Below are 22531 nucleotides of genomic sequence, written 5' to 3'. Positions count from 1 at the left end.
GTGTGCGGGCTCTGTGTCCAACATGGGCCAACGCCTACTTGCTTGAACCCGTCAAGTTGAATCATTAACGGTCGAGGTGGAAAGTCTTAGACAAGAGATCATACAGCTTAAGCGCGAGAATAGAGATTTGCATATGCTTGCAAATAATTATTCGACTGAGCATGAAGAGAAAGCTTGATCAGCTGCAAGAATCTGAAGGTCGAATTCAAAGTGACCATCAGAGGTTTGTGGCTTTCTTCTAGAGGCATCTTTTGCCTTTGTCATCTAGCATTCAACCAAGTATTGAGGCCTCAAATAATCTACCTTTAATGCCTCCTGCTCTTGGGTTTCGCCAAGTAGTAAGGCTTCGCGTGAGCAACCTTTGTGAAGGCTCCCTCTTTTTTTCTTTCTTTCTTTTTTTTTTTTTGTATGCATTTGTAATTTCTCGGAGATATTAGTAGACATGCTTTATTTCATTCAGTGTATTGTGTTAAGTACAAACAAAACATATTAAGATGTGTTACTTCCTTTTTATTGTTATTTTTTTAAATGATACTTTTGCAAGGTGCCGTGCACCTTCCTTCCCCTATTTTCTTCTTTTCAATAATTCTGTCGCCACCATCTCTTTTCCTTTTTCTTCTTGACTTGCTAACAGTAGCTTGCACCTTCTTTTTGTGTGCGTGTACATTGTTCTGATGACGAGTATGGTAGATTGGCACTGTTGGGTTCCTTGTTGCACCGCATGTGAACCTTTTTCATTTTTTATTTTTTATTTTAATTTGCACAATCATCTTATTACATTCTTCATTGCATGGAGATTACTGTTTGCATAGTCACCGCACCATTATTTGCATAGTCACTGCACTTCATTCACTTCTCTGGCTCCTCAATAGGATCCTCGCCTGTATCCTTTTCTGCATGCGGACTCGCACAGTCACCGCATCATTACCTGCACATTCACGTACTCCATCTGCTTCTATGGGTTCTTGTACACATACATACATATATATATATGGGATCGCACCATCACTGTGCAACCATTGCACAGCTGCTGCAATATTTGCTGTCTTGTGGTGAAGGAAGGAAAAAAGGCATCACTCGAATCAGGCTGCCTTTTATTGAAGTCAAAGTAACCCAGCAGCTGGTGTCTTTTTAATGTTATTTTCTGCTTGTGGCATCCTCGTCGAGGAAGAGGGAGACTCGGCCTTCTATGGTTCTGCTTCAGTTTCTGCATGTAGAAGCTTTCACATCTTTGGAGCCGTATATAGATAATATATATATGTGGCAGTGTTTGTTCCACCACTCTGCATGTATATATATGGCAGGTAATTGTCATGGCTTGTCCTATCACTCCATACATACATATATATATATATATATATGTTGACTGTCTCGTAGCTTGTGTTTGTTCCACCACTCTGCATATATATGTATATGGCAAATAGCTGTCATGGTTTGTAATGTCACTTCATGTATATATACATATATATATATATATATGCTGACTGTCTTGTAGCTTGTGTTTGTTCCACCACTCTGCATGCATATGTATATGGCAAATAGTTGTCATGGTTTGTAATGTCACTTTATGTATATGTACATATATATAATGTCACTTCATATATATATATATATATTGATTGTCTCCTCATCGTGCGTATACATATATAAAATATGTAATGTGTGTATCCCACTGATGGATTTCTTTGTTGTGATGCTAGGATTTTTTTTTAAAATTTTATTTTGAGAAGACAAAGCGTGATGCTGGGAACCTCATGAAGCTTCCAAAGGTGTGGTAGCTGGTGGCGGAGTGGGCAGGATTGCAGGTGTACCTGTGCTTTCTGCTGCCTAGTGTTTGTGCAAGAGACTGCAACGGGGTTCCGCTATGTAGTGCCTTTTGATCACAGTTTTCCCTCAGTGGTGTGCTGCTGTGTGGTGCTGTGCAAAAGACTACAGCGAGGCTTCACTGTGTAATACCTTTTGGTCACAGTTTTCCTTTGGTGGTGACGTTGTCATACGGTGCAAGAAACTGCTTGCGTAATCGCTGTTGGGTTGCGTAATGCGATTGCGTGGCATTTTGGTTTTCTTTACCACTGTAGCGTGTCTTGAATGACCGTTCTATGGCTGCCCTCTTTGCTGTACTGCTCAAGTTTTGTGGCTAATTTTGCTTTGTTGCGGTCATGGTATTGTTTAAGTGTTTTAAGAGCAACACCATCACCATTCTTGCGAAGGAAAGTGATTCGCAAGATAGGGGAACAACATTAAAGCTTTACGCACCACTGACTGGTCCTAAGGCGTTTGCTCTTATTGCAAAAGACAACTTCATGCATATTAAGTCGTGGTTTTCTAAAGTATTTTGGGAGGTGGTAGACTTTGTTCAACCAAATACAGAGAAGAAGGTGTGCACATTGAGGATTCTTATCTTAAACCCTTCGCACCATGTTTGTGACAGTCATCTGGCTTCGTTTAAGCTTCTTGGTGATCATCATATGGCTTGGAATAATACCTTGTTGACTACTCGAGAAGCTGTTTTTGCTGAGTCTTATTGGGAGTGGCTTGAAGATGTCTTGGGCCGATCTAAACATGTGCTTACTAGCATGGGCCTTTACTACGCCATGTACGCATCTTTGTTCAGTTATGATCTCCATCCTTCGTCCTTCATGCGTTCTTCAAGCATTGGTGTTCAGCGACTAACACGCTTTATACGGCTCATGGAGAGATGTCAATTTCACTTTGGGATCTTCACAGGATAGGGGGCTTGCCAATCGAAGTAAGTTTTATGACGAGGTCGTTCTAGTGCGGAGAAACTTTCTCTCTACAATAGCCGAGGATTGCCTGCGAGTTGTCGCTGTTTGTTTTAGGTGTATCACAAGCTTTCCCAGGATGCTCGAGGTAAATCAGGCGTGAAGATTTCTTCATGGATTCGATTTTGGTATTGGGAGGACATAAGGTACAAGAAGTCCTTGAAGCAAAGAGGTTGCAACAAGACCACTAAGCCAAAAGGAGACCCATATCTGTCTGGTGCTATTGGTTCAGCTAGGCGCCGCTTCCCTGCCGAGTTGAAAGCGTTTGAGGACTTTGGCATAGCATCAGAGCATGTGGAAAAATCTTACCTAGCTGTTTTCCTAGCTTGTTAGCTTTGTAAGTTTGTTTTTCCAACAGGCGACGTCAACTTTGTTCGTCCTAGAGTTTTCAAAGTTGCTAGCAAGATGCCTGCAGGGAAATCTTTTGGTCTTGTTATCCCGGTCTTAGCTAACATTTATAACGGCTTGAGTGTTGTGTCAAACTCGGCAAGCACTGAAGATCGTGCTGCGATTCTTCCCTATCACTATGTGAATGGTTGGTTGGGTGAGTACTTCGGCACTCATTTTTCTTCTTCAACTTTAGATAAGTCGGGGCCTTTGATGACGAAGTATTCTGGCGTGCTTTCTTCGAAGAGCCTCGATGATTCCCAAGCGCAAACGCTGTTTAGAAGTTATGAATGCTTGAGGATGAACCATCTGGCGAGAGTTGGCTAGGTATGGTAAGGCATCATGGATGATTCGCATCTTCGCTTCTCAGGCTTGTCTTAACTTATAAGTCTTCGCTCGGGGTATGTTTCTTTGCGGCAAGAAGACCGATGTATTGTTCAGCCGTATGGTCCCCACCATTTTCAGCAAACCATTTGGTTTTGTCCAAAATGTGCCAGGCAAGCTGAAGGAAAAAAACCAATTAGAATCCTTGCAAGCCGTGTATATGCATTGGGAGTCTTGTACCCGTGCATATATAAATGCTTCTATCACCCTGCCGGCCAAAGACGAGTTTAAGAGTAATCTAGTGACTCGTGCTTACGTAAGTTGGTGGTCAAAGGTACGTTATAAGAAGTTGGGGATGGCAAGTGGTACCAATTCTTCTCATTCACGCCTTGATGTATCGATGGGGGTTGTTCTGTGGTTCCTATGCAACTGATACGTTTTGATTACGCGAGTGCTGCTACTTTGCAAGATAGACCAGTGGTTTTAGTCCCTCAATGCCCACGCTTGTCTTTTCAATATCTGGATGTATCTGAAGAGGCCAGTGATGAAGTTAATTCGCATGAATATGGACTTGTTTTGCGGCAGCATCAACAAGTTTTAAACAAGTGACGACTTGAAGGCGCTCAGGTCGACAGTGATGTCAATTTTCGTCATAAGAATAAAGAAGTGTTTAGGCTTCCTCAACTCGATAGTAGTGTGTCATTTGAGAAAGATGTATGCATTTTCTTCTCTCTTGTGACTTCTTCTGCTTTCATTGTTTTAGCTTTTGTTTCTAACAGCTTTCTTTGTTTTCTTTAGGTTGGGCCTTCTTGCTTTTTGACTTGGCGACCACAGGCATTTATTCCTATATGGAGATGCTATTTGGAGGTGACCTACCTATAGGCAGGGAGATCGAGGATCCGCCGGGTGCAGAGCTTGTTCCAAATCCGCTAAGTTTCCCAAGTTTGCTGTGTGTAGGTGAAGGTATGCAAGAGCCCGTCATGCATTCAATACCTTTGCCAGCTAGCTCTGAGATCTCTCTAAGAGGGCCAAACCTTAGTGGTACTGAGCAACTTATTCATTGCATCAATCTTCGTGCGGTGATGGATATCAAGAGCCAAATTGAGGGGAGGATTTCAAAGTGCCCGTTGGAGGACCTTGCGTTGCTTAAGGAGGATTTGTCAAAGCTTGTTTATGCAATTGACAATCTTAACATTGATTCTTCATCCTTGAAGATCAAGATTGCTGAACTTATGGCCGCCTCGACTGAGTATTCTTCCTTGCGTACTATTTCTTCGAAAAAGTTGAGTCCAGATGTTAGAGCTCACCAGCTTGCAACAATAGACTTGTCACTAACCCAAGTCCAGTCTTCTCAGCAAGCTGCTTCGAGAGGTTATCAAGCCATAGAGACTTCTTTAGCTTCCGTCCAAGTGCGTCTAGATACGTTGATACGAGAGTAAGAATAGCTGGGCATCGAAGCATCACAACTTGAAAGTGTTCTCGGGGAGCAGGGAGCTACACTTTCTTAATGCCATGAGGAGATTTCACGCCTAAAACAAGAGAAAGGCATGGCTATGGAATTGCCTATCTTGTCTCCCACCGAGGTAGAGACTTTGAAGACTTTGGAAGGCTTGCTTAAAGATCACCTCCGCAGTTTTAGGGACATAGTTTTCAAGTAGTATCTTCTGCTTTTTTTTTTTTTTTTTTTTTTGTAATAAGGCTTTGGGGCCGACTTTTTCCTTTAAAGAAATAAAGTGTTTGCATTCTTGAATTTGCTCTTTATTCTTCAAAGTATTTGCGTTTTTGTTGATGATGTGATTGTACTTGAAGTTTTGAAATTTCAAGTTGCCTACGTACCTTTGGTTGAGGAGAGATCAAGTCATGACGTAGTTCAAATGAGTAATGGTTTTTTTTTTTTTTGATGATTTTAATGGTGATTTTGATGATGATTTTGCCGTACACAGTTTATGCTCTTGCAGGCCAGGAGCATGGTGCGTTTGTTTTAGGGGTAGTAGCGCTTCAAAAATCTGCCGTTGATGGGGCCGATCTTCAAGCCGTCTTCTGCCATGATTAAGTAGGCGCTGTTGGTGTAGACCTCTTGTATTACGTATGGTCCATACCACTTTGATGTGAACTTGCTTTTTGTCTTGTGAGTTGTGATGATAGGCCTACACAATGCCAGTACGAGATCTCTGGCTTACAAAGACCTTGGGAGAACCTTCTTGTTGAATGCCTTGGATAGCCGTGCTTGGTAGCATTCCAAGTGTTGAGCTTCGAGCCTTCTTTCATCCAGCGCTTCTAACTTTTGAAGGCGCAACTTTGCATTTTCTTCATCAGTCAAGCCTTCTTGTATAACCATCCTTAGTGACGGGATTTGACTTTCGAGCGAGTAGAACATCTTCCATACCATACACGAGAATAAGGCGTAGCTTGGGTGGGAGTCCTATGTGTAGTCCTATATGCCCAAAGTGCTTCACTTATTCTTTCATGCTAGTCTCTCTTTGTTCGGTTGACTACCTTTTTCAAGAGGTTGCACATCGTCTTGTTAAATGCTTCTGCAAGGCTGTTGGCCGGAGCATGATACATGGAAAACTTGTGCTGCTTGAACTTGTATTTGTCGCAGAGCTTGTCCATGAGTCGGTTGGAGAACTGTTTTCCGTTATCAGTGATAATGTAGCGAGACACACTATATCGGTGGATGATATGCTCCTTGATGAAACGAACAACAGTTTCCTTTTTTACTTCCCTTAAGAGTATGTCTTCAGCCCACTTAGAGAAGTAATCTATTACAGCTAAGATGTAAGTTTCTCTTACAGATGACTTTGGCGTAATTGGTCATACAACGTCCAATCCCCATGCGTCGAATGGCCATGAAGCAACTGTAGGGTGTAATGGTTCAGGCGGTTGATGTATAAACTTGGCGTGGAATTGGCAAGCTTGGCACCTTTTGGCATGTTCCAAACAGTCCTTCACCATGCCCGACCAGTAGTAACCCATTCTTTTGAGCTAGAAATATAGCTTTGGTCCAAACTGATACGCCCCACACACACATGAATGTGCTTATTTCATGGCTTGATTGGCTTCTTCCTCACCTAGGCATCTCAGGAGCACTCATTCAAAAAAGCATAGGTAGAGTGTTCCTTTGTGGTAAAATAAGCGGGGTGCTCGTCAACGTATTTTGGAACGATGTCTAAGATCATCTGGAAGCTTTCTGTGCTTTAAGTAGTCGATCAGCGGCTGTCTCCACTCTTTAGCGTCGACTGGAAGTACTGAGATGACATTTGTATCATCTAGTAACATTTTAGTAACGAGCGGGATCACCCCTCTTTGGCAAACTGGCACGTCTGCAGCTTCATCTTTTCCTAGTGTCATACTCGAGGCTAGATTGGCAAGAGCATTTGCCATTTGATTTTCCTTTCTTGGCACATGTTCTAGTGTCACGGCCTCGAACTTTTGTAGCAGTTGAGTTGCCAGCCGAAAATATGGGATGAGATCATATTTCCTCACCTTATATTCAGTTAATAGTTGATTGATTATGACCTTGGAGTCCTTATATACCTCAAGTGTTGTGATTTCCATGTTGATCGCCATTTGGAGCTCGATGATCAACGTTTAGTACTCAGTGACATTGTTAGAGCATAGCTCACTCAGTTGGAAGAAGTAAGGTAGTATTTGCCTTTGTGGTGACATGAATACTACTCCAGCCCCCGCTTCGTCTGCTCGTGCGAATCCATCGAAGAACATCGTCCATATCAGGAAGATGTCGATGTAGAACACCTTTTCGTTAGGCAAGTCGTCTGAGATTTTCCAATCAGTCGGGATTGGGTGATCGGCAAAGAAGTCTGCTAGCGTTTGTCCCTTGACGGCTTTAGCTGAGACGTAGATGATCTCATATTGATTAAGAAGCAAAGCCTATTTAGCGAGTCGCTCTGTCAAGACTGGCTTGGACATGACGCATTTGACAAGGTCAGCTTTAGTAACCAGGTGGATGGTGTAAGCATGTATGTAATGTTTGAGCTTCTGAATGGGAAACACCAAAGCGAGGCACATCTTTTCTATTGGGGAATAATTCAACTCAGCGCCGGTGAGAGTTCGACTGAGGTAGTAAAGTGCTCATTCTTTCTGGGATTCATTCTCTTGTGCCAAAAGTGCTCCAATTGAACTTTCCTGAGCAGCAATATACAATATGAGTGGTTTCCCAAGCATTGGTGCCCCCAGGACAGGTGGACTTGACAAATATTTCTTTATGCTTTCAAAAGCATTACGGCATGCTTCGTCCCATACGAATGAAACATTTTTCTTCATGAGGTGACTAAACGGTTGACAATGCCCTGCGAGGTTGGAAATGAAGCGTCTGATGAAGGCTAGCCGTCCTTGTAGACTTTTAGCTCGTGCAGGTTTCTTGGCTCGGGCATGCTTTGAATGGCCTTGATTTTTGATTGGTCCACTTCAATACCACGGTGCCTGATGATGAAGTCAAGGAATTTTCCAGAGGTGACGCCAAACGCACACTTTAACGGGTTCATCTTGAGGTTGTATTTTCGCAGCCTTTCGAACACTATTCGTAAATCCTTCAAGTGGTCTCATTTTTTCTTTATCTTGACCACCACATCATCTACATAACATTCTAAGTTTTTGTGTAGCATGTCATTAAAGATTTTCTGCATTGTGCGTTGATACATAGCTCCAGCGTTCTTTAGACCAAAGGACATCACCTTGTAGCAGTAGATACCTTTTGGAGTGCGAAAGACTGTTAGTTCCTCGTCTTCAAGGGCCATGCAAATTTGATTTTACCCAGAAGAGCCGTCCATAAATGACAATGCCTCATGGCCAGTGGTTGCAGTCCAACATGATTTTAATGATTGGCAAGGGGAAGTTATCCTTTGGGCAAGCATTATTAAGGTCCTGGAAGTTTACATAAACACGTATTTATCCTGATTTCTTAAGGATAATGACAATGTTGGAGATCCACTTGGGGTCTTACACTTCTTGAATAAAGTTTGCTTCGATTAGCTTGTCGATCTCGACCTTGATTTGTGGTATGAGCTCAGATCTATAGCAGTCTTTGATGATGACCGCAAGATGATGAACAGCAATGATAAGGTCCTAGGCCTGGCATTCTTTATAGGTCCAAGCAAAGACGTCTTCATACTCTAATAGCAGCTGGTAATACTCCTCTATTTTATCCGTACTTAATAATGCACTTACGAAGATAGGTTTTGGTTCTTCGTTTGTGCTTAAGTTGAGTTCCTTGAAATTATCAACCGTGGCTTACCTTCCATCTTCGAGCTGTGATGGTGCAGCAGTGACATCTTCCTCAGGGATTTCGTCTTCTTTACCATCTTGAATCGTGATGTGGAAGACATCTTGGACGTCTTCTTCAGTGCTGTCTTCTCGAGCTTGTTGGCATGAGGATTGTCCGGTGTGGATGATAGTACGCCTTTTTACTTTCAATGGTTCATTTGTGTCAACCTCTAAGATTGCTTAGCACTTCATCCTTGAAGGAATCAAGCTTCGAACATCGCCTTTTTCTTCTAACCCGTCGAGCTTTTCGTCCTTTGGTGTTGTCTTCCTCTTTCTAGAAGGCTTCTCATTATCTTCAAATCTTTTCGAAGCTAACCATCGCCAAGGAGAGCTAGCTGTGTTGCTTTGGTTCTTAAGTTTTGACAATCTTTCAAAAACAGAGCTTTGGGATGTTGACACGTTAAGCCTCTTGAAGACGGAGGTTCGGTCTTGACTGCCAATGCGATTAAGCACTGAAATTCTGGGTCTTGAATGGCTCATCCTATCGAAGACTGACGTCCGAGGAGCGAGTTTGGGCTCTTCTTGGTCTTGTTCAATGCTCACAGCTGACCTATTGAGCGCTAGTGTTTTTCGCTTTGTTTGAAATCAACACGGGTGCATTTGGTGTAAAGCCAAGTCCAGCTTTGCTGTTGTCAACCCCATAACCATGCTCCTTTAACTTCTTTTGAGTCTTGGTGAGGTTACGTTCTTTGTCGCTGACGGTGTTTAAAACCTTCTTTCCAGGATTAGAAGAGGAAGCGAAGTCATACCCAGCCTTCGATATGAGTTTGTAGGTGTTTGGATCAAAACCTTCATCGGTCCTCTTGGTTGGAAGAAAGCTTGATTCCACCCCTTTTGGTAGAGTTTTTTTAAAGCCTTGTGGTAGTCTTGCAACCTTAGCACCGCCTAGCTATGTCAGAGGCAAAACTGCATTCGTTTTGAGCAACTTCACATTATCCTTGTGCCATTGTGTATCGGCTTTTCTTGCTCCAATTTCGAATGAAGATTGACCATTCTTTCTTCTTGACATCGGGATGTATCGGAATATGGGTGTGTTCAGTCATTTTGAAGTCGTCCTACACCCTTTGGTTGTTGTAGGTTTAGTAAGCACGTCATCGTCTTTGCTTGAAGATGGCATAGCTTGCCTTTTTTGTGTTTTAGGCATGGCTTGTCACTCCTGCTTTTTAAGTGCTGCTTTGCCCATGGATCTGATCTCTTCTGGAAGAGCTTCGGGCACCATGTCTTCCTTCATGTAGAACTTGGCGTCTGCAAAGTGTGATTCGGCTTCGGTGAATGGTTTGGTGTCGCCTTGGATCACCTTTACAAATTCTCGGTAAAATTTTAAGCATTGGTGAAGGATGGACGATACTACCCCATTTGCGTGGATCCAAGGTCTTCCTAAGAGCAAGCTATAGGAAATTCTTGCATCAATCACATGGAATATCGTGCTTGATTTGTCACCAATGGTCATCTCCACTCGGATCATACCCATCGCCCTTTGTCCTCCCTAGTTAAAACCCTGGATTAACAGACGGCTTAGGGATAATTCATCCACCTTGATGCCGGTTGTGGTCATTGTTGATTTTGGCATGATGTTTATGACCAACCCACCATCTACAAGCATGTGGTTGACTTTGTGTTCCCTTGCGTACCCCGAGACGAAGAGATGATGGTTGTGAGGCTTTGATCCCAGCAATAAGTCTTCGTCAGTGAAGTTAATTGAATCATGGGTGACACAATATGTGGCACATTCATGTGGCTGAAGCTTCAAGTCTTCATCATTGCCTTCTTGCACTTCGTGGTCGCCGGGACTTGCCAAGACTGCTGCTAGTGCTCTTCGTATCTTTTTTGGCAATTGTAGCATTTCCTCGATGCTAAAGTGTGTTGGCAAACCTTCTTTGGGTGTGAGGGTATTTTCTACCTCAATGGCGATAGCTTTGCCTTTTGAGAGCTCTTCTATTTCTACTTCAACCATGTGACAGGCGACGGTAGTGCATTGTTGGAAAAAGTCATTCGGGAAATAATCGTGCAAGGAAACGGGAATGCGTGGCTCCTGCTTCATAGGTTCCCCAACATATGTTGTCTTATCAACTTTTATGTTTCTTTTAGGCTTCCCATTGTTGCAGCGATGGTGATTTCCTCTTTGTTTTGCCTTTGGTTGTATGACTCGTGGTTTTGGCTTCCTTGTCTTTTTGTAGGTTACCAATGTCCATCATTCTTCATCATCGGTATATGCATCTTGATCGCTTCCCCCCCCCCGGTGATGGTTGTGCAGGAGGTGCCGTGCAGCTTGAGCATTCACGGGAATGGTTAGGTGCCGCTTGGAATGACATGGGATCGAACGATCCAAACGCAATTGTAGTGATATGCGTTGCGGCCATGTCTTCAAGGTCGAGCTCAATTTGCCCTTATTGTGCTAGCTTCATGATGAGTTCTTTAAGAACGAAGCACTTGCCAGCAGAATGGCTCACAATACGATGGTACTTGCAGTACTTAGGATCATTTATGTGATTCATCTCTTCAGGGCGCTTGCATTCGAGTTGCTCGATCACCTTTTTTTCCAACAAGTCATCTAACATTGCAGCCATGTCAGAGTCAAGAAAAAGGTACGTTTTCTGTTCCAGCTTCCTCAAGGTGTTCTTGTACCTGTCTTGGGTACGAGAAGACTCACCTTTCTTTATCTCATTCGTTTTCTTCTTGGAGGAGATCTTGATGGGGCGCTAAGGAGGTCTTGATGGGGGTAATGTTGACGGTGAAAGCTTCTTTAGTGGGCCTTTTCCCAGTCTTGTCTACATGTGGGGCGAACACTTTATCCTTCTTGAAGTTAATATTCGGCTCATTCTTCCCGTGATTGGCGATACTCAGCTTCATGTTGTGGGAACGAGTTAACAGCTCCTCAAATGTTCTCAGTTTTATGCCTTGGAGGATATAATGTAACCCCCAGTGCATGCCTTGAACGCACATCTCAATGGCAGAGGTTTCAGAAAGTCGATCTTTGCAATCCAGACTTAAGGAGTGCCATCTATTGATGTAGTCAACGACAGGTTCATCCTTCCACTATTTCGTATTGGTCAGCTCTAGCATGCTTACAGTGCAGCGAGTGCTGTATAAGCGGTTGAGGAATTCCCTTTCTAACTGATCCCAACTGTTGATAGACTCAGGTTCGAGGTCGGTGTACCAGTAAAAAACGTTACTTTTCAGTGAACGCATGAACTGTTTGACAAGGTAGTCTCCCTCTGTCCCAGCATTGTTGCAAGTTTCAATGAAATGGACAACATGTTGCTTTGGGTTGCTTTTTCCATTAACTGTATGAATTTTGGGGGTTGATAACCCCTTGGTATCTTCAAAGCATCAATCTTCTTGGAGTAAGGCTTTGAGTACAGTACGGAGTCATGTGAGCTTCCTTCGTATTGTGTCTTGATGGTGCTTGCAATCATTTCTTGTATCTGCTGGATAGAAAGAGATCTCATGAACGCCGTTACTTGGTCTAGCTTTAGCTTCTCTTCGACTTTCTTCGCTGGAGGCTCCTCTTATTCGTTGACTTCTTTCTTTGATGGATCAACATTTAGGTCGACTTGCACGTCGAGCTGCACATCTAGTTGGTTTACGAGTGCAACGATCTGCAAGTCCTTCTCTTCCACAGTCCGTGTGAGCTTTACGATTGCTTCATTCATTTGAGCTAGCTGCTCCTCGATTGAAGTTGCTCCAATGGTCATGACTTGCATGGTTGTACTACCGCTTGAGTCGGCATCGAAGAGTAAGGACTCTGAGTATTTCCTCGGACCCTCCTCTCTTGGTGCCCTTAGCGAGGCTAGGGTGATCACAGGGTCGTGCCTCAAGTGCTCTTGTTCCTTTGACAGAGTTAATGCAGGGGCGGAAGCTGCGGCAAAAAGAGCTCTTGCCTTGCTTTGGGTTATGATGCTCGAAATATCACCACTTGCGGTGATGATGTTCTTGTTCTTCACTTTGATTGCGAGAACAGCTTGATCCTTTCTTGATGTCATTTACGCTTTTTGACGATTTGAGGACAGAGATGAGAGGTAGAGATTATCCCACCGGGCATGCCAAATTTGTCAACACGAATTTTCTTGAAAAGAAGAATATGTGTACAAAAATAATATTTTATATTAATGATTTTGGGGTTACAATCTCTTTGTAATTTGGTCCTCTAATTCTATCTTCGTAAGGTGTGGGTTTGTGGATGAGTTGTTGATCCAAAGGGTCGTTGGGGCTTGATCTAGGGATGAACAGTTGATGAATGGATCTTCAAGGGCCATTGGGGCTTAATCTTGAAGAACAGTTGTTTGTTGATCCAAAGGCCGTCGAGGCTTGATCTTAGGATGAACAAGTGATGAACGATGAACACTTTCTTCAAGGACCGTCAGGGCTTGATCTCGAAGGTTGAGGGAAGTTTCTTCAAGGGCCGTCGGGGCTTGATCTTGAAGGAGGATTTTGACGAAGAACTAAGAGGGTTTTTACTGATCCTTTGAGATTTGATTGAGAGCTTTAGAGTTTGAAGGCTTCAAGGTTTTGGTGTGATGTAAATTCCTCCTTTTTTCCCTTGATGGAGAAGGCTATTTATAGGCCAAGAGAATGAATCACCACCACTCATTTTTTTTGGTGAAATGAGTGAATGTTGTAGGTAAAATAAGTGTGTGTGGGGTTGGTGAAGTAAGTGGAAGTTGTAGGTGAAATGAGTGTGTGATGTAGGTGAAACGAATGAAGGTTGTAATTTTAATACATTGTTCAACATTTATTTCACTGAAATTTCAATGTCTACAAAGACCTACATAAGAGACTTTATAATTTTCATAATTTTAAATCCGATACTTCTAGGCTTAAAAGGTTTTAAAAATTTGTTATTAACACTCCAAGTAGTCATCACACAGCAAAAAATTGTATAGAAAGAAGTAAATAATGATGTATGACGTTTTATCACAATGACAAAAAATAATCATATCCATACACCATAATCCACATTCAATTCCCACTCATTATAGAACCTGAGACAGAAACAAAGAGATATTTTGTTGGTCATTACAAAGAGGTAAAAGGAAAAACAGAATGAAGCGTATTATCTTACGAAACAGAGTCGTATTGGCTTCTCTTCTTATACTCAACGTCCTCATGGCAACTCGCTTCATCCTCTCTCGCTCGGTCCACCCTCTCCTTAAACGCCCTCCTCCTTTTCCCCACTTTGCCCCCAAACGTTTCCCCAAATCTCATCCTTGCCCCCTCTGGTCTCCCTCCTTCTCCTTCTGCCTCGCTACTCCCCACAAACCCACCACTCCCACCATTCCATCGTCACTCTCCAGTCGCTCTTGCTCCTCCCTCTCTGCCACCGCCATGGCCGCCTCCGCCGCCGCAGACGAAACTGTCGCAGCCAACCCCCTCCTCCAAGACTTTGACTTCCCTCCCTTCGACGTCGTCGACGCCCAGCACGTCCGCCCTGGGATTCGCGCCCTCTTGAAGAAGCTCGTAATATTTCTCTTCCGTTACTGGAAAATTTCAATCTTTTCATCGTATTTTATGTCGTTTGATTATTTGATGTGTTTTGATTTCTGGGTTCTTCGTGTTTTCGTTTGTTTTTGAGATTTTTGAGGATTTGGGTTATGGGGTTTTCTGGGTTTTGGATTTGATGGCTTTCATGGTGGGGTTTAAAGGAGGCTGATTTGGAGGAATTAGAGCGCACGGTGGAGCCGACGTGGACGAAGCTGGTCGTGCCGCTGGAGAAGATCGTTGACCGATTAACCGTGGTTTGGGGATTAGTCAACCACCTCAAGGCTGTTAAGGACTCCTCCGAGCTACGTTCTGCTATTGAAGAAGTCCAGGTCTGTATTTTTGGTTTGTTAGATTTTGTTTCTGTGTGTTGTCGATTTCTTGTAGTTCCATTTTACGCCTTCGAATCTCGAATTGCTGGGTTTATTTCAAAGGGGCCATGTTAGATGATATTGATTTGACTCTGAAAGTTCTACTGTTACTTGGGTCTTAATGAATGAAATTTTTGTGTTCTGATTATTCCTTCGGTTTTTGGTTTTCGTGGTGTCTTGCAGCCGGAGAAAGTTAAGTTTCAGCTTAGGTTGGGGCAGAGTAAACCAATTTACAATGCATTTAAAGCTATTCGAGAATCTCCTGATTGGCAGACACTGAGTGATGCTCGCAAACGTATAGTTGAAGGTGAGTATTCGAATAATATCGTACCATGTATAGTGGAATCTGCGCAAGTCATTTTGTTCACAACCTTGTTATTCTGGAGTAGTTGTCATTTTTGATGAACTACACATATACATCTGATCCTTGCCTTATTTTACACTTGAATAAAAATATGGCTTGCATTTTGTGCTTCAACTGGGAACTGGACTGGGAGCCCTGTGCAAAGCATGTTATTACCTTAATGTATGTTTGTAAATTCTTGATAGGATATCCAAGATTTATAATTGTCAAATCATTAAGGAACAAAAGTAACTTCTAAGCATCCTGCTAAACCAATATCCTCATAAATTTTAGTTTTTCTTTTACCTTGAGATTGTTGTTCTGTGCTTATCTTGTCTGACATTTGTCTTTTCCCTTTTAATCGTGCCTGTGCAGCCCAAATAAAGGAGGCAGTGTTGAGTGGTGTTTCTCTTGAGGATGACAAAAGAGATGAATTCAACAAAATTGAACAGGTAATTTTCAATACCATTATTAAGCAAGTACTGTAGAAGTCTTTTTGACCATCATCCTGAGTTGCTGATATTTTTCTTTTGTGAAGAAGGCTTGGTACCATTTACGATAACTCAGTATTTATCATCATCATATGAGTTGCTTCAGTTACAATGGCATGCTAATTTATGCTGCATTATTTCTCGGTAACAGTCTTATGTAGCCTTGTATGAGCACTGCATATTAACAATTCTCTCTTTTTTCTTATATTTTTTTGCGGGGGGATGAGTGGGTTGGAGACATTAGTTGGGCTTGCTGTATTAGATAAGTTTTGTTCTGACAAATAGATTTCGGGGATGATATTCTCTTTATAGTTGGGTTTCAATGTTACTTCAGTTTGGCATCTCTAAGTGCAGGAACTAGAAAGACTGTCTCAAAAATTTTCAGACAATGTTTTGGATGCAACAAAGAAGTTTGAAAAGTTAATTACTGATAAGAATGAAATTGAAGGATTGCCAGCCACTGCTCTGGGAATGGCTGCACAAACAGCGGTGTCAAAGGTAAGCCAATTCTTACCCGGACGATGGATCTTAGTATTTGTTATTTAGCTCTCTTTGTATCATCTGTTGCATCTCTAATCTGTGTATCTCATCAGGGGCATGAAAATGCAAATGCTGAGAATGGGCCTTGGATTATTACATTGGACGGCCCAAGTTTCCTTTCTGTCATGCAACACGCTCGAAACCGGGCTTTGCGTGAGGAAATATACCGTGCTTATGTAGCTCGTGCATCCAGTGGAGATTTGGATAATACTGCTATCATTGACTCGATTTTGAAACTTAGGTTGGAAAAAGCGAAACTTCTGAATTACAATAACTATGCTGAGGTACGCCAATTCATTTTGTTATATTTGGTTTGAAACTTTCTTATGATAGGGTTGCTGAGATATAGTGTATCAGGTAAGCATGGCAACCAAAATGGCTACTGTTGAAAAAGCAGAGGAGCTCCTAGAAAAGCTTCGAAGCGCTTCATGGGATGCTGCAGTTCAAGGTACATTATTGGCATACTGCATGGGAGGTTATTGCTATTATTTTTAACAGTGATCTCAATGCATGCAAGAGCTTTTCATTCTTAAAATGGATTTACCATTCACTCTTTCTGGTATTCAAAATTTTTCTTTTTGACTTAAAGTTTCCAATTTTGATTTCTAGAAATGAAGTTTCTTTCTTCTATGTTCCTTGGTTTCTCAAAGTGTCTTAGCTATTTCTGATAGCAAAGAAGGAGGAAAATGGATATAATTTAATGAAACTATGTTTAACATAAGTCGCTCACATTAGAATGATAACTGACGTTTTTTAATTTATTTATTGATTCTTGTAGATATGGAAGATCTTAAGAATTTTTCCAAGAGTCAAGACGCTCCAGAAGCTGATGATTTGAATCACTGGGACATCAGCTTTTGGAGTGAGAGGCTTCGTGAGTCAAAATTTGACATCAATGAGGTTCTCTCTTTCTCTGTGTGTGTGTGTGTCTGTTGTACTCAACTTGTAATCTTAACTGGTTTGGAATTGCATGTGTAACAAGAAATGGTGTAATTAGGATCTGCTACTCTCATTTACTTCATTAAATCTTGTATCACTTTTGTGTGATAACTTATGGTTTAAAATATTGGAGAAACATAATTGCAAAGGATTTTCTAACTCTTGCTTTCTTGTGTTCAATTTCTGTATACAGGAAGAATTGCGTCCATATTTCTCCTTGCCCAAGGTCATGGATGGCCTATTTAGACTAGCAAACATGCTTTTTGGAATTGATATTGAGCCGGCTGATGGTCTAGCGCCGGTAACATTTCAGTTGCTTCATTTGTGCTCTATTTTGGTTCATTGACGAAGCTATGAATTTGTGTCCCCTACTCATATATACATATATATATATATATACACACATTATTATATAATACGTATATATTATATAATACATATATATACACACATTATTATATAATACACATATATATATATGTACATACACTGGATACACTGATACACATGTTTTTCAGGTTTGGAATATTGATGTTAGATTCTATCGCATCAAAGACTCTTCTGGGAGTCCCATTGCATACTTCTATTTTGATCCATACACTCGTCCATCTGAGAAACGGGGTGGTGCATGGATGGATGAAGTTCTTGCTAGGAGTCATGTCTTGTCACGTGATGGTACCTCTGCAAGGTTACCTGTGGCACACATGGTGTGCAATCAATCACCACCAGTGGGAAACAAGCCCAGCCTTATGACCTTCCGTGAGGTAAATTAAATTACACTCATTTTCAGCTTACTGGTCATGACCAAAAAGCTAGAGTAACAGAAAGACTGTTTAATTAGTAGGGGGAGCGAAAATAACGGGTCAGGGGACATGGAAGAAAAAATGTGTTCTTGGTTGAACATGAATGGAATTGGAGTGGTCCTGTTTTTAAGGCCCATCATATTTTGTATGAGGAAGTGTGTCAGAAATCTGAATAGTGCATTACGGATGTCACATCAGACTGAAACGCATTCGTTAGGATCCATCCATTTAGTGGATGGAGGGACTTTAGAAATTCTGATTCAGTATGAATGAGTGCCAAGCAGGTTATTTATAATATTTTCGCACTTTTAGTATTGATGCTGTGATGGGCTTTGGTCCAATATGTATTACCAAGCCTAGGCTTGTGCTATTGCTAACAACTGACAAGTCCAGTTCTTCTACTGGGATAATTTTTTTTTCAATCACTAAACTCTTTATTATATGTTGTGTGGATAATATCAACAGCTTAGTAAGAAGGCTTTAATTTCATTGTGGGAAGAAATTCTGGGAAATTTTGGATTGGGCAGTGGATGCCGCAATTTTGTATTTCGAAGTTATGAACGACCGATCCATTTGCAGGTAGAGACTGTCTTCCATGAATTTGGTCATGCACTTCAGCATATGCTGACTAAGCAGGATGAGGGTCTAGTTGCTGGTATTCGGGGAATAGAATGGGATGCTGTGGAATTACCCTCTCAGTTCATGGAAAATTGGTGCTACCATAGGTAATCTTGTCTGCTAAAGTCGGTTGAACGATTCTGCATCTCAATTTAGATTTTATTTCTGAAATCAAGGACCTTTATACTGATTGTGTCAAAGAAGGGAGATAGGAAGAGGAAAGGGATTATGTATTCAAATATGTAATTTGCTTTATCATCACTCAACTTGACCTTTATTTCTCAAATTACTGACCTATATACTGATTGTGTCAAATATGCGAGCTATGATTTAGCAGACTTTAGATACTGGGGAATTTTGAACCACTTTGCAAAGATTCTATTTATACTTTGTATCTCAATACTAGCTTTTATGGGTAAATGGCCTGCAGGATGCAGCTACTAGTACCTTGTTAAGATTTTACATGCCCCAAAACTTGGAGCTCATTTCCTTCCATGTAGTATCAAGTGGCAGTTCCCATGATTTTATTTATCATTGTATTGGTGATTTATTTCTTGTATTGGGGCTGTAGGGATACTTTAATGAGCATTGCAAAACATTATGAAACTGGGGAGACTCTTCCAGAAGAGACATTTTTGAAGCTTCTGGCGGCTAGGACTTTCCGTGCAGGCTCCCTGAGCCTTCGGCAGGTCAGTTCAATATCTGATGTTACTTTTTCTTGACATTTTGTCTGCATTTTATATTGCTTTATATCTTTTTGTACTATTGATTTGAATATTACTTCATTTTAATTTACTTTCTTCAGGGATGCAAATCTGGATTCTTTGTTGGTTTTGTCTTGCTTTTCAAATATTATCAAAATTATCTTTGTCATTGTGCTAGACAGAAGTACACTATCGTGTGCCCTCTCTGAAGGATTTGTCTTTTATTATGGTATTAAACTCGGGTGGTGTAAGCCATTCTGGCATCTTGAAGGATTTATTAGAAACGTCTTGTCAAATTTTGAATCTGACATTTTTGTGCAATCTATTATGACTATAGAATGTTCCAAGGGTGTAAAAAATTATTTTAACGTAAAATGCATAAGTAGACTTTGGCAAACCAAATAGAGAATCAAAGAGACGAAGCATTTATTGAGATACAATCATACAATTTACGTGCAAAAGTAAGAAAAAAAAATTGGAGAGAAATCTGAACAGATAAATACAAAGGAAAACCTAATAAATGGAATAAAAATTTAGACCCTTGGTGAAATAAGAAAATGCCTAATAGAAATACTATAATACATTAAATTTCTGTATTCTTTATTCTATTTTAATGTGTACATGATTTTCACCATTTTCTTTATTGTAATAATTTTCTGCATATCATCTGTATTCATACATGACACATTTTGTCTTTGCCTTTTGCAGATAAGATTTGCAAGTGTAGATCTGAAGCTGCACACAGATTATGTACCTGGTGGAGCAGAATCCATATTTGATGTTGATCGCAGGGTTAGTGAACGAACACAAGTGATCCCTCCACTTCCAGAAGACAGGTTCCTTTGTGGTTTCAGCCACATATTTGCAGGTTTGCTTTTACTATCTAACCTTCAGCTTCTCAGAAGTGTTCCATTTTTAACTTCATATGAAGGTATATATTTATGTTCTATGAATGTCAGGTGGATATGCAGCTGGGTACTACAGTTACAAGGTATTTCTCATTCTTTCTTTTATGATAACCTACATTCAACTTTCTGAAAATTAAAAAAAAAAACAAAAAAACAAAAAACAGCTTTGCACCTTATGCTGATTTTACTTTCCGTAAGGATCTTTTTTGTGTGCTGATGAAACTCACACTATTTGTCAGTGGGCTGAGGTGTTGTCTGCTGATGCTTTCTCTGCATTTGAGGATGCGGGATTGGATAACAGCAAGGTAAGTTTGAAATACCTGTGCAGAAGATCGGAGCAATAGAGAGTAATAATTCTTGAATTATTTATGTATCACCTCCATGTAGCTCCCGGTTGATTTCTATTTACCGCCTACTGTCAAAGTCATGCTAGGCATGCTTTAACACCCATATGCGATTCTGGAATTGATCATTGCCAAACAAAACTAGGTTACATGAAGAGATACGAAGTTTTTTTTATTGGCATCTGGTAACAAGTTTGAGTTGGACGCTTGGACTAGATTGAGAGGGAAGTAACACATAACTAGGTCGGAGATTTTTGTTAACAGTCATCATCCTTAAATGTTGTACTGGTCACATGTTCTCCCATCAGTATTGAAAGTTGCACAAAACCATACACTTGTCTGATGCTTGCTGTATCTTATCGAATGTGATATAATGTTTCTGCTTTCATCTCAAAACTGCCATAAGGGCTGGGAGTTTTCAGAAGGCTTGTTATCGGAGCCATTTTAATGCATATCAGTGACTGGTGCATTATCTTGTCATTAGTCACTAATTCAAATTCATCAAGCATGTTAGACTCTGCATACTTGACCCTCCACATTCGTATATCAGTAGTGATTTTTAATGTTGCAACAGGCTGTTAAAGAGACTGGGAACAAGTTCCGAGAAACCATCCTTGCTCTTGGAGGCGGGAAAGCGCCACTAGAGGTTAGACAATCTGTTCATAGCATTACCTTTTCGTAGTTTGCCCTTTATTCTTATTGCACAATTTGTTTGCAGGAAAAGCGTTATATGGTCTACTCTCAGCCCAAGTTCCTTTGTTAATGTTATGATTGTTTGTTGTCCAGGTTTTCGTGGACTTCCGAGGTCGTGAACCTTCACCAGAACCTCTGCTCAGGCACAATGGCCTATTAGCCACAGCTTCTGTGTGAGTTACACGGAATTAAAAACGTTTACTTGGTCTTTTTCAAATCATTTTCGGTGCGTTTCAAGGGTGCTCGTATGAACCATGTATTTCTTCTCCAAGAACTTGAAAATAACAAAAGAAACGAATGCAGTAGGATTTCCTCTCTTATTTGTTTCGGTTTGTGATTACAAAAACAAAAAGTAAAGATATTAAGCTTTTTCCTCTCTTGTTTCGGTTCGGTTTTGGTTTTTAGAATCTTGTCCCGAAAGAGGTCGGTTCGGGATTCAGTTTATGCCTTTCGGTTCGGGATCCCGTCCCGAACAACCTTACTTTCACCTTGATCTATAAATTTAAAATTCTAGGTTAACGTCACATAAAAAGCACTAAAAGCCAAACATATTTTTCTTTTTCTAAAGGGAAAAACAAAATTCTAGGTCAAAGTCCCATAAAAAGCATTTAATTCTAGGTTAACGTCCCGTGAGCAAACTCGACCATGCCTAAGAGGCACGGCCTTCCCGCTTGGCATCCATAAATGAACAGTGAGGGAAGTAACGAGCCTTCAACACCTTTGCCCACAGTGGCTCAGATTTCTGGATTAGATGTCAACATTGTTTTGCTAAGAGGGCAACATTAAAATCCATGAAGCTTTTGAAACCTAGCCCCCCTCGAGCCTTCGGGAGTCCAAGAGTTTCCTTGAATACCTAGTGTATATGTTTCTCCCCCTTACATGCCCCCACCAGAAATTAGTAATCAAGGAATCCATTTCTTTGCAAATTGTGGCAGGAAACTTGAACAGGTTCATCGGATAGGCCGGGATAGCCTGAACCACCGCCCTTAATCAAAACCTCTCTGCCAGTCTACGATAAGATAGCATGCTTCCATCCCTGTATTTTTCCCAATATCCTGTTCTTAACATAAGCAAGCCCATTTCTTTTTTATCTCCCCCACATGGTAGGCACACCAAAGTAAGTTATCAACAATTGGAATTCCAAGGATACAACCAAGCTTCTCTGATAAAACCACGGGAACATTAGAACAGAAGAACACACTAAACTTTTGAAGACTCACCTGTTGCACCGAGGCCTCACAATACTCCTTAATTAATTTCACAAGATTGCTACAATTCTGCTTGTCAGCTTTGATTAACAGTAGGGTATTGTCCGCGAAGAAAATATGCGATATAGTACGCCCACGATGATTGATTTGAACTCCCAAAACATTTAGAAAAAACTTACACATATTTATTTCATTGATATGAAACGCCATCCGTAATGATTTACTCGTGTCTTGTAAGCAATTCTCATAAATTAAAGTAATTTACTTAATAAAAAGAGAGAAACCAAAAAACAAAAAAAAAAAAAGAAAAAGAA

At 41.0% G+C, this 22531-nt stretch overlaps 1 protein-coding gene across 1 annotated transcript; it reads left to right on the top strand.

Moving 5' to 3' along the window:
• Positions 1 to 13805: 13805 nt before the first annotated feature.
• Positions 13806 to 21389, top strand: LOC103937636 (probable cytosolic oligopeptidase A). The gene is made up of 17 exons (XM_009347585.2): positions 13806 to 14234; positions 14420 to 14587; positions 14810 to 14933; positions 15345 to 15421; positions 15815 to 15958; positions 16054 to 16284; positions 16358 to 16448; positions 16779 to 16900; positions 17133 to 17240; positions 17458 to 17703; positions 18322 to 18467; positions 18932 to 19049; positions 19773 to 19932; positions 20024 to 20055; positions 20212 to 20277; positions 20891 to 20962; positions 21103 to 21389. Exons 1-17 carry the CDS (start codon positions 13821 to 13823, stop codon positions 21184 to 21186), a joined length of 2403 nt encoding a protein of 800 aa, XP_009345860.2. The 5' UTR covers positions 13806 to 13820; the 3' UTR covers positions 21187 to 21389.
• The last annotated feature ends 1142 nt before the right edge of the window (positions 21390 to 22531 follow it).

Source organism: the organism of the source record quoted next, unplaced genomic scaffold (assembly GCF_019419815.1).
Source record: "Pyrus x bretschneideri cultivar Hongxiangsu unplaced genomic scaffold, Pyrus_bretschneideri_v1 Contig102, whole genome shotgun sequence".
In the NCBI taxonomy this organism is placed as follows: Eukaryota; Viridiplantae; Streptophyta; class Magnoliopsida; order Rosales; family Rosaceae; genus Pyrus; species Pyrus x bretschneideri.
This window is presented reverse-complemented; position numbering and strand designations above follow the sequence as displayed.